Source organism: Micropterus dolomieu, linkage group LG02 (assembly GCF_021292245.1).
Source record: "Micropterus dolomieu isolate WLL.071019.BEF.003 ecotype Adirondacks linkage group LG02, ASM2129224v1, whole genome shotgun sequence".
NCBI classification, from domain to species: Eukaryota; Metazoa; Chordata; class Actinopteri; order Centrarchiformes; family Centrarchidae; genus Micropterus; species Micropterus dolomieu.
In genome coordinates, this window is record NC_060151.1 from 15,266,977 (window position 1) to 15,278,742 (window position 11,766).

Here is an 11,766-nt window from a genome sequence, read left to right on the forward strand (position 1 = left end):
TCAGAATAGAGAAGTGAGTTAATGATGTGGCTGTGAATTATACTGCTCTTACCCTGTGTGAGGAGGAAGTCGCACCACACATACAGGTAGATAGACTTACATCAGCTGGGACCCACTGTGTGAGATAACCGTTAAGGGTCAACATGTCTATAGATGGGACAAAGTTATTGTTTGAGGGCTTCCTGCAGAAAAGAAAAGATACTATGGTAAGTTACATCCTTTCTTGGTATTTAATGTGAGAATATGTTTATTAAAAAGTGACTTTGGTTGCTTTCTTTTTCTTTGCTGTCTAGAAAATAAGGTGGGTGATGTATTGGTTCAGGCTTCAAAACACAACCTTGTTCTTCTATACAAAGAAGAACGGCAGCGCTGTAAGTTGACACAAGTGAATTTAATTCAGACTCAGTCTATCAAATTTATTGTCCATGTCCTGCTTAGTAATCTTATTTCTAAAGCCTGAAACAATCCATTAAAGGATGGTTACAGTGCAGGCAAAAATTGACTTTGCCAGTTATTTTTCTTTTAAAGATCTCAGTGATTTAAAAGTTGTTTTGTTGACTTTGTTCTCTTCACAGTCACACCTGAGAGGCTATTACTACATTTACACAGTAAGTCCTCCACCATATATTACAGTTGATATGAGACATTGCAGTTGTGTAAAGAACAACTAAATGACTGCGTTACTGTATATTTGAGGATATACTTCCAGTAATTCAGTTTCATGCTACTTTGTGCTTCTACTACAAATTGTACTTTTTAATACAAAGTATAATCAGAAAATGCACAATGCATTATGTGTACTTTTAAGTATATTTTGATGCTAATACTAATGGACTTTGACTTAAATAGAGTTTTGAACACGTTCATTCTTAAGAGTATTTCTCACTGTGTGTCAGGCTAGTTGGGAAACGATAGATAGATACTAAATCATTCTGTCTATCTGTCCACCTCTTGGGCCAGGTGCAGTCGGTGCGAGAGGTCAATAGAGGTGACAGCAAGCGCTTCATGTTTGAGATCATCATGACAAATGGAAAGAGAAAGGTGTTGGTAAGTCGCCTCTGTGGTTTGACTGTGTTCTCATTTAAGCTTGTCAGTCTGCCAGCTGCGAGTATGGCATTACTGGTCAACTGCCTCCAGTGTGTGTGTGTGTGTGTGTGTGTGTGTAGGCAGCAGAGACTGCAGCTCTCAGAAAGGAGTGGATAGGATACCTCTGGCAAGCCATGCATCTTTCTAGCTCTGGGGTTTCAGACACACAGTGAGTAAGGACTGGGCTTTTTTTCATGACAGATCTGATCTAAACTAATCCATGTTCTGTCAACTGGACCTTAAGTCTTGTCGTGCATTTTGGGTGATATTTATAGAAATTTCCACAAAACAGCTGCACATAGTCTCCTTGATGGCAGGCGGGCACTGACCATGTCTCTTCTTCCCAGCCATGAAGTGTGCGAGCAGCGAGAGAGAATAAATAGCAGCGCACCCATCTGCTCCTACAGTGACAGTGTGATGGAGCTGCTGCCTGCTCGGCCCCTCTCTGCCCCGGCCCCCACAGGCCACATACACCACGAAATCAGGAGCATCACCCCCCCGAGCTGCCTGTCTGAGGAGCTGAACAGCGAGGGGGCTACGTTCCAAATGACACTGCCAGTTTGTAACTACCAGCATTACAATGGTACCTTTTGTTTCAATTCACTATTGATCAAGTCTTGAATTAAGTTTCAGGTACATGGTGCCAACTACTGTCAACTGTTTTCAGGTGACAGTCTCAACAGTGCTCAATGGTCCAGTGGGTTGAGCAATGCAGAGGGAAATCAAGGAGACTATGATGTTTTACCACTTAGAAAAAGTATGATTTTAAATATACTTAAAATGTATTATCTGCTATAACATAACATGCAGGATAATGATGGGTAAATGTCCAAACTTGCCCTATCATGTGTTACAACTCTTTAGATATATGTGAGAGCAACACTGCACCAGAGATGGACGAGGGCGTGTACGACTTTCCTCTCTCTTACAGGAGGGCTTCTGATGCTCTGGGTGAGATTACATGTTGTTTTTTTTGTTTTCCCAGGGACTAGCTTTTAAATGCTTGGTTGCACCAAAATAAATGTGTTGTTTGGTGTGCCTTTTTTAATCCATTTCAGATCCCACAGAGAGCATCTATGACGTACCAAGCTCTCTTTTGAGGAATTTGTCTGATGAAATGTCAGGTACATCTTCTTGCCTTAGTCACCTGAATTTACACAGACTGATTAATTTCGCAGAAGCCACACATGCAACACTCTGTATGTCTTAAGCTTTCTGTTGTTTGTGTGTGGTTGCAGATGACCAGCAGGAGGACGGACTCTACTGGAGGATATGAGGTCCGGTTTTGAGGACACGAGTGATGGGCCTCTTAGACCCACAAGACACAATTCTTTGTACAGAAGACTGTCGCTGCCTAATATCTGTAGCTGTCTTTCATTCTCTCACAGGTTTGAGCGAAACGAGTGGTATTTCAATGGATAAAACAAGTTTAAATAATGTTTGTCAGCTTTGTTAAACTTCTATATGCTAGACAACATGCACAACAAAAATGTTTCAACTGTGGTATTTATTTCAGCTCTTATACAAGACAGAGAACCACACAACCATTTATAACTATAGAGAGCACGCTGTACAGGAAATATCTACACATACACGCACTGTGGGTCAGTCACACTATATAGTTCAGAATAGTACAATGATTCCTTTACATGTCACCTGCTTCACAGTTTGAAAGTAAACACCACCAACATTGAAACATTGATATTGCTGTATTACACACTTTGGACTGGTTTGAGCTTGGGTTTAATGGAATATAGAAACTTGTCTTGTTGCAGGTACACAATGAAAGGAAAATAAAACTGAATATCATCTACTTTTATTACATTTTAATTTCTTACTTCTCTTTTTTTATATTGCAGAACGTTTTAAACAAAACAAATGCTTAGTAAGTGTAGTGAGTGACTGATTGGTCATATAGTGCCTGTTTTCTTTTTTCTCATGAAGTCTTGAGCTGGTGAAGGCTGGGAAAATGTACGTAAACAAAAAATGATTTCCAAAAATTACACTACACCTACAGTATTGAATTCCCAGAGAAGGATTACACTGACATCTAGTATCACTGAACAGACATACATATACACAGTAGCAGTATTTATTAGACAAAAATAATATAGTAGTGCATGTATTGGGTTGAAATATAAGAAAAAAACAAGGCCTATATTATAAGCAATGCATAAAAGTGATTTGTGCATTCTCAATGTTTCTTCTCAAAAGAAAACTAGTACAATCACATAAAATACAAAATAATAAAATCATATTTGGACATCAACAATGCAATAGATATTTCCACTCTAATGAATAGAAGATTTAATTTTGGATCTGTGTTGTGATCATTGTCAGTTAGCAAAATACTAGTAATAATATTTGGTTCATTGTATTGTTACACACACTCATGCAACACTAAAATAACTAAAGGAATAGATTGGGACAGTGCCAATCTACAACTAGATTTAAACTGATCCGCACACTGATATTTATTGTCTGCCAGTATTTTACCATCATCCCCAAGTAACAAGTTACCTTGATGATACAGAGTCAACAGACTATTATTAGCCATAAAAATAGTTTGAGTGAAGCTGAGTGTAAGTTGTTAGTGTTTTACAGTACATGTTCCAGATCTGACCACCACTCTTCCAGCTGAGAAGCAGCACTAGTGCCAGCAGAGGAAACATATGTTTTATAACTTCAACTTAATTTTGCCAAATTTTCATCCAGCTAACTGATGTTTAACATAAGATGTAGTGCTAAGTTTAGAAGTAGGGAGGAGTAAAGTGTTGTTATGGAATCAGGCCTGGGCCTGGGACTGTTCCTTGAGGAACTCCTCCAGGACAGCAATGATGCTGCAGGCTTCAGGCAGGTCACTGTGCTCTGCCCTGGCATTCTGCAGCAACACGTCCCCATTTCCGCAGCCTTGTAGGAACTGGCAGCAGCGAAATAAGGCGTAGTGACTCATCTCTGCCTGCCGCACAAAACGCTTGAGGCTGTTCATGTCCTGGATGGCCTACGGAATGAGAGTAGTGGTTGATAGAGAGGAAGAAACAAGTTTTAAAAGGGAAGAGAGATCAGGATGAGAAAAAAAAAATTAGTCTGCCAGGAGGAACTGAGAGGTATTGCTCAAAGTTTCTCAATCTTGTGGGCTCATAAATTTTTTAAGGAATATATAGTCACATAACAATTATACACAATATACAAAAGTATGCTGTACTCGAATTAACATGGCAAATTTACAAATATAAGACTAACTGCTGGGGTCCTGGAAATTTTAGGATCTGAAAATAGGATCCAGTGCCCCAAAAAGCTTGGAAATCCAATTATAGTGTATATATTTGTATATTTTCTCACCTTGAGTTTGAAGTTCTCCAAAATCTGTCTGAGCAGGAAAGGATTACAACGCTCTGCAGCGTTTAGAAATGCCTGAATCCAGTCATCACAGAAACGATTACTGACTGGGGGGAGATATCATCTTTATTAGACTCTGTACGAAATATTTTTTCCTCATCAAGTCTATGTCATGGAGCATGACTTACCAGTGTTAACGAGTGTGGGTGGACTGGTGGAGCAGTCTATGATCAGATCAGAGTGTGTGTCCTCTGAGATAGCTTTACACAGAGACGCTGCTGTAGTGTCTTGTTGGGACAGGCCCTGCCAACTGGCTGCTTTGATGAACCTGGTACAGAGTACAACAGACATTTACCAGCTAACAAACAGATGGTTAATTACATCCTGTACTACATGGAAATGAGATAAGATATGACCAAACTTTATTGTTATTATCCTGAAGGAAATTCTTGTGCCAGAAGAACAGGCACAAGCAGCCTTAAGGCCTTTTCACACAGGAAGCGATTAACGCACCTCGTAATTAATTTTCAACGAGAGGCGAGCGTGTAGGAAGCGAGGAGCGGGGATAGCGACAAGCTGGTGTGTTCCCGTGAAACTGTCACGGTTGTGCTCGTCTCACGCACACGCCCGCCCGCTGCCAGAGTTGAATTGTCTTGAACTTTTTGTCCGCGACGCGCAGCACAAATCATTGGAAGAGAGACACATCCTCACTGTTTGTGAGTTTCCAGAATCTATTACTGTTTACTAATTAGTTATCAGGACATCAACAGGAGAGAATTCGCATGACAGAGCATCCCCCCCAATAGTTATGGATAGTTTAGTGTACTTATGAGGGTTAGGGTTACCTAACTCACCTGGACACATCAGCCTTTGTCCTTTCATCTGAATTATGGACCTCCACATGTGTGTGACTCAGAGCCTGCACACAGAAAATGTAATGTTTGAGATGCATTGTTCTGGAGAAAATGTTCATCTTGAGTGATAACAAAATAAATCAATTGGATTGCAGTATTTCAATACATGCACAGTTTACACTGTGATACTTCCTCTTACCCAGGTTCAATACATCCAGATAGTTTTGGTGTAACTTACTGAGGCTTGGACCTCTCTGCTGTGGCTCAAACCGTATGAACAGCATAAACCATGCTCTTCAGACCTCATTGTGACGTTTTGTTGACACTTTCTATTACTTCCTTACAGGAAAAAGAAACTGTTCACAATGAGTGCAAGTAACTGTTATATTATTTTGAAAGAAAAAAAAACTGGTGTTGAGTTTATCAAATGTTAAATAATTTTAGCGGTTTGTGTCCTACAAACCATTCATTCCACTTTATTGCTATATACTAGGGGGATCATTGAGTGGTGACCCTCATTTACCATGACATCGAGTCAATTACAAAAACATAGAAGAATATGAAAACAACAACAAAGAATTATAACATAAGGCAATACCACAATTAACTAATAGAAATTCATTAAATCTTTCTGAGTAGGGAAGATATATGATAGAAAAATTAAGAAAACTAACATGCAAAACCAAACAACAATGAGCTTCCAAACATAGGCAAATAACACCGTAGCTATCTGAAAAAATAAGATTTTCCTTTGAGGTGATTTTCTGCTTCTCATTATTTAGCTTTCTTTTAAATCATCCTATTTTTCCTATATTTTAGAGCAAGTATAAAGGGAACTTCCTGTACTATATATTCTTGAAGGTTTTGTGGTTTTACAACAATAATATTTACAATCTTTAGAACAGATTATCTAAAGGAACTGCTGCTACAAAAGTGAGGTGGAACGATATAAAAGAGCATTTGCACACTCCAATCCGTAGGACAATCACCTATTGATTTATACATTATGAAATTAATATTGCACAGATCAGATTGTGTGGATGCGGTTATAGGTGGACAGTTGACTCACAGCATGCAGCAAGAAGCTGATGTTGCTCTGGACCAGCTGCACCACCCGATGAATGTGCATCACAGACTCCTCGTACCACCGGCTCAGATAGGGACGCACCTCTGTCTCAAGGTTCTGCAGCTGACACACACATACAGACAAATCAATATTGCATTATTAATGTAAAGACATATGTAACTTCATATGACAGAGTTATCACTTTACATCCTCATACCTCTGGGGTTTGCAGGCTGCTATGCAGGCCTTGGACGTATTTATCAAGCTCTAATCTAAATGTGTATTGGGTTAAGGAATTGGAAGTAAGGTTAATTTAATGAGGACGCTATGCAGTAAAGAAAATTGTTCATAAAGGATATAGGTTCAGTCCTTTTTCAGAGCCGCCCATAAAGCAGATGACATATCCATTTCCATCAGCATCAGGCTGTTCAGGAGACCTTTCCTGCTCCAGGAGACAGCAGTAGCAGCCGACTGCCTGCTCTGGGATGCTGGGAAGAGCACATTAGTGTTAACCAACTTACTTATTTTGTTCATTTCCAGCTAAATTCATCTTATTAATGCAATGGAACCAAACAGGATACATCCATGATGATAACATTTATATAATAATGAATCATGTACTGCATCAAGGCAAGGCAAGTTTAACTGCACTTTTCAACAATAAGGCAATTCAAAGTGATTTACATAAAACATAAAAGCAATATAGGGAAATATAATAGTCAAATAGAAAATAAGAACAGGTTAATTTACCTGGTATCCCTATTTGTTCACCCATAACTCTGATGGTTTTGTAATTTCTATAATGGGTTACGAATAATCACAATTTCACTTTCCCTTGTTTTGATAATATGATTTCCCATCTCTTAAACCAGTCAAACCTGATCCTCATCAGTCCAAGAAGAATGAAGTCAAACATGATCTTAGATTGTTTTGTCATGATGACTTGACTTTGTATGCCTCTTAGTTAGTATTAGCATTACTACGTTGTGAGGGAATATGTAAAAGTATTACCTGAGCTCCACAGTGGCGATGTTGCCCATGCCTCCCAGCAGGGCTCCTTTGCTCAGCCTCCTTGAAATGTAGGTCCGCAGCTCAGGCTCGGCTTCTGATGGCAGGCTGCTGTCGATTAGTGTTAGGCTGTGGGGCGTGCAGAGAGTCAGTGTGGATACAGGCAGCCAGTGAGGGTAATGGGGAATTTGAAAGCCACTCAAGTCAATGGAGAACAGATGGAGAAAGCTGATGACCATTAGCCACAACCAACACAACACACAACGGAGTCACATAGCTGCAACTGTGCCACTTTTCGACAACTTGACCCGAGACCTAAAGACCATGTAACTCAGCGCAGCAATGCAATGACCAAAATCACGAATGAAAACAGTACTGAGCCCATGTTGATTCCCTGTGGCAGCCCGTGGTTGCACCAATGAACAACAGTGAAAAGCCAAGTATAAACGACCACTGAAAGCAAGGAGAAGGTAGGCGGATGGCTCCTTTTGTTACCTAACGTCATCCTGACTGGTTGTGGAGTCTGCTCGTCTCTGGTTCCATGCCACATTTTCCCCAGAAGCTTCAGATCTAAGACAATTGACAGTTTACTCATCATCCGATTAGTTTTTAATGTATAAGTCTGGTTTTACCTGCACGAGTGTCACTGTCAGGAGGTTCAGAAGGGACTACAAAAACTAAAGAGTGCTTTAGGGTTAGAATCTTAGACTGCATAATAATTTAAACAGTGATACAGAAAGAAACACTCATTACACACCAGGGACCTGGTTGTCTTTAGGAACAAAAGAATAGCAATTGTGTGATGTCCTGTAGAATAAGTGCTACATATTGTGTGAACAATAATAAATAATCCAACAGTAAAAATCTATAATTAGAAAAAACCCCATTAAACTCATGTTATAAATTAATTATTATATAATAATGTCAATATTCGTAGCACACGTAAGGATACACTGCCTTTAAATTCACATTATTTATAATAATAAACGGAAAGTTGTGGCACAGCGGTGCATCTAGCTGCAACAGAAACTAGTAATGTCGATCATTACCTTGTGCCTTGATAAAGATAGATGGTGTAGTAACAGTTCAGCTGAATTTTCTGGCTGTATCCAGCAATTTCTTCGCTGTCAAAGTCATCTCTCTCTTCCACATCAATTGAGTCTTGGAAGGACGAGGTCTGGGAGGTAAACATGATCCTAACGTTACCTTCCGCTGCACGCACAAAGATAGCAGCCGGATAAAGTGACAGATAACAAAGACGTGTTTCTGTTGTTTAGCAGTGCTGTGTTGGTAGATCGGTGTTACTGACGTTGGGATATCTCTGGCTGTTATTTAAATTGTAAAAGTGCATCTGCACCAGCTGCACCAGGGCAAAAGGTATCCCCGTTCTCGTGTATGTGCATTGTGCGCATGCGCATCATCAACCGTCATCTGTGTGCGTTCTCAATAATGTTCGACTATGACATTCATTTGTTATGTCTGTTCCCGGGCCAAACGTTCCGTCACTGAAGGTAATTTAATAATATTTTATATATATATATATATATATATATATATGTATATATATGTGTATATATATATATATATATATATATATGTATATGTATATATATATATATGTATATATATATATATATGTATATATATATATATATGTATATATATATATATATATGTATATATATATGTATATATGTGTATATATGTATATATGTGTATATGTATATATATATGTATATGTATATATATATATATGTATATATATGTATATATATATGTATATGTATATATATGTATATATGTGTATATATATATATATATATATATATGTATATATGTGTATATATATATATATATATATATGTATATATGTGTATATATATATATTATATGTATGTATGTATGTATATATATATGTATATGTATATGTGTGTGTGTATTCATTATTATATTATATTTAAACTCCGTTGTCAAGACGTCTTCGTCTTTAAAATGTCTGTGTAAAAAATTTTATACCTCTAGAACGGGATGGCAGAAAAGTGGTAAAGGTAGATGTGGAAGTCCATTTAGTAGTAGTAAAAGAAAACATTTAAGGATTGTAGTAAGCGAGAAGTTCAGTATATGGTAGTTTTATTGAACAAACAAACAAACGAGCTGGTGGAACAACCAACATTAGTTATTTAGAAACAAGTGCAGATCAGATTTCTTATATACAATCTATGGTCCAGATACATAAAAGAAAGGTGTGTCCTTTTTCTCTTGTACCCACTGATAGAGGCGAATTTTGTGAATTTGAGGATCTTGTCCGTAACAAGGGCTTGGACACTTCTCGAGAAGAATATGATAATGTTAAAAAGCATATCTCCAAAGTAACAAAGTAACTGTTCTTGCTGTTGGTGCCCTAGGCGAGATTTTAAATCGGAGTCCCCCCCCTATGCCCAAGCCTAAAAAGTGCACCTCAGGGGTTGGAGCCATCGCTCCCCTATCCTCAAGAATTATTTTAAACGTTCAGCAGCCAAATTCACAATTTCAGAATGTACAGATGAAAAGCCAAGTCAGTAATCATGGTCAATACTGAATAATTGTAATCAGCATACTTGTCAACCTCAACATCATAGCCTAAATTGGGAGACCAAACCTTTTCCCCTCCAGAAACTGTGAGTCAACCCAGAGACTGTTTTCTTGGAGTATTTCTAGAAATGCAAGAGCATTGGTTTAGTTTCAATGGTGGAGATGACTCAAATGAAGATGACGGTCCGGGGGTCCAGAATATTTTAAGCATCGAGGACTTCATTTCCTGCATTCTGGTGAAAATTTCTGCCTTTTCGGCCTCAATTTATGGAGGAAAAGTCATTCATTTATGTAAAGGGGAATATAAAATTTGGGCAGCAGGTGACAATTCAAAATATTAAAAATGTATTGAATATAATGCAGTAAGGCTTTCATGCATTCTGTAGCTATTGCTTTTAAATAGCCTATATTTGTCCTGTAGATCAACTTTTCTAATTTAATAAAATCCCTGCTGAGTCAGCACACATGCAGGCATGATTCAGTCTTCCCTCCTCTTTTGTGTCTTTTGCATGGGGATGTGCATGCATGTGGCACCTTTTCACCTCAAATAACTTATAGTTATATATTCCTGGACTTCCTGTGTTTTAGCATGTTCAAAACTTGCTGCACATTCAGAATCTCTCCCACATCTGTGTTCTCTGACATGTCGAACAAAAGAGCAGGCTAATATTAAAAGACTAACGTCATTTGATGAGAATTCATAACATCATTTAATTCTACCTGCCCTATACGCTGCTGTGCATTAGGCTACTCTTTGCTCCGCAGGAATAATCCCCTTTAGACTTTTTGACCGAGACAGTGTACAGACTGCATGTTGCATGTGAAACTGAGACCATCTAGAAAACACTCGCCACAAATTCACACACACGTTAACTTCAGCAGCTCCGGTAAAGTGCAGCTCACAGTCCCAAACAGAGCAAGGCTGCATCTCAGGTTTTAGATGTTTATATTCTCTACACAATGACACGACTCGCCACAGCTGTCTATGCCACAGGCCATACAGGTGAGACACCAAAATCTGTGACCTATCAGATTCTGTGACCGAAACGGCAAGTTAAGCGCCAGATTCTTTGTTGACGATCAGAATCAGAATCAGCTTTATTGCCAGGTATGTGTACACATACGTGGAATTCGACTCAGGATTGTACATTGCTCACGATGTGCTTACTTGTACAAAAATACCATAACACAATAATAAAATAATATAAATAAAATCAGACACAAACTACAGAATAGACAACACTAATATACACACTATGAACAGAACAATATAGACATATTGACAAATAGTGCAGTAATCAGAGTGCAAAGGATGCAACAGTAAACTATTCTCATTATGTACATGTTGAAGGTGGATATGATATACAGGTACACATACACATACATGCATACATGTACACATGTACACAGTGTGATAGAACATAGCGCAAAGGATGCTGGAAAAAATAAATAAGACCTATGACCTTATGACCTGAGGTAGGTGTATTGGTATACAGTATATACAATATGATATAGTATGAACAGCACTGAAATAGAGAATGGTGAATAAATAAATAAATAAGTGGAAACCAGTAAACAGGTGGCTGATTAGAGACAGACTTACTGGGTTATTGTACAGGAATTGTTCCTGACACTGTGAGTCAGAAATCAGCTGTTCATCAGAGTGATGGCTTGTGGGAAGAAACTGCTTCTGTGTCTGTTGGTTTTGGCGTACAGTGCTCTGTAGCGCCTACCAGAGGGGAGTAGCTGGAACAGGTTGTGTCCGGGGTGAGATGGATCTGCAGTGATGTTTCCTGCCCGTTTCCTGACTCTGGAAATGTAGAAGTCCTGAATGGAGGGCAG

General features: G+C 38.6%; 2 protein-coding genes across 3 annotated transcripts; one reads left to right on the forward strand and one right to left on the reverse strand.

Moving 5' to 3' along the window:
• The first annotated feature begins 143 nt into the window (after positions 1-143).
• LOC123958966 lies at positions 144-2,905 on the forward strand. The gene is made up of 8 exons (XM_046032774.1): positions 144-206; positions 961-1,047; positions 1,167-1,255; positions 1,434-1,669; positions 1,754-1,843; positions 1,951-2,037; positions 2,145-2,210; positions 2,325-2,905. The coding sequence occupies exons 1-8, from the start codon at positions 144-146 to the stop codon at positions 2,360-2,362; spliced, it is 756 nt and encodes a 251-aa protein (XP_045888730.1). The 3' UTR covers positions 2,363-2,905.
• Positions 2,575-8,758, reverse strand: lg02h17orf75 (linkage group 02 C17orf75 homolog). 2 transcript variants are annotated; one of them, XM_046042328.1, is made up of 10 exons: positions 8,403-8,758; positions 7,849-7,923; positions 7,357-7,482; positions 6,705-6,833; positions 6,563-6,623; positions 6,349-6,468; positions 5,280-5,344; positions 4,614-4,753; positions 4,429-4,532; positions 2,575-4,087 (listed from the first exon to the last, which is right to left on the reverse strand). In XM_046042328.1, the coding sequence occupies exons 1-10, from the start codon at positions 8,543-8,545 to the stop codon at positions 3,872-3,874; spliced, it is 1,179 nt and encodes a 392-aa protein (XP_045898284.1). In that variant the 5' UTR covers positions 8,546-8,758; the 3' UTR covers positions 2,575-3,871. The 2 variants fall into 2 exon arrangements, with proteins under 2 accessions (XP_045898284.1, XP_045898289.1); XM_046042333.1 differs by lacking the exon at positions 7,849-7,923.
• Positions 8,759-11,766: the final 3,008 nt, after the last annotated feature.

What these genes read in the sequence shown, in the direction of transcription:
- LOC123958966 (XM_046032774.1), top strand. Translation starts at nt 144, where the DNA reads ATGTCTATAGATGGGACAAAGTTATTGTTTGAGGGCTTCCTGCAGAAA. An exon ending in TCTGGGGTTTCAGACACACA is followed by an intron (nt 1,256 to 1,433) that starts GTGAGTAAGGAC and finishes TCTTCTTCCCAG; the next exon opens with CCATGAAGTGTGCGAGCAGC. An exon ending in GAGGGCTTCTGATGCTCTGG is followed by an intron (nt 2,038 to 2,144) that starts GTGAGATTACAT and finishes AATCCATTTCAG; the next exon opens with ATCCCACAGAGAGCATCTAT.
- lg02h17orf75 (XM_046042328.1), bottom strand. Translation starts at nt 8,545, where the DNA reads ATGTTTACCTCCCAGACCTCGTCCTTCCAAGACTCAATTGATGTGGAA. An exon ending in ACCAGTCAGGATGACGTTAG is followed by an intron (nt 7,483 to 7,848) that starts GTAACAAAAGGA and finishes CACGCCCCACAG; the next exon opens with CCTAACACTAATCGACAGCA. An exon ending in ACCCACACTCGTTAACACTG is followed by an intron (nt 4,533 to 4,613) that starts GTAAGTCATGCT and finishes ATCTCCCCCCAG; the next exon opens with TCAGTAATCGTTTCTGTGAT.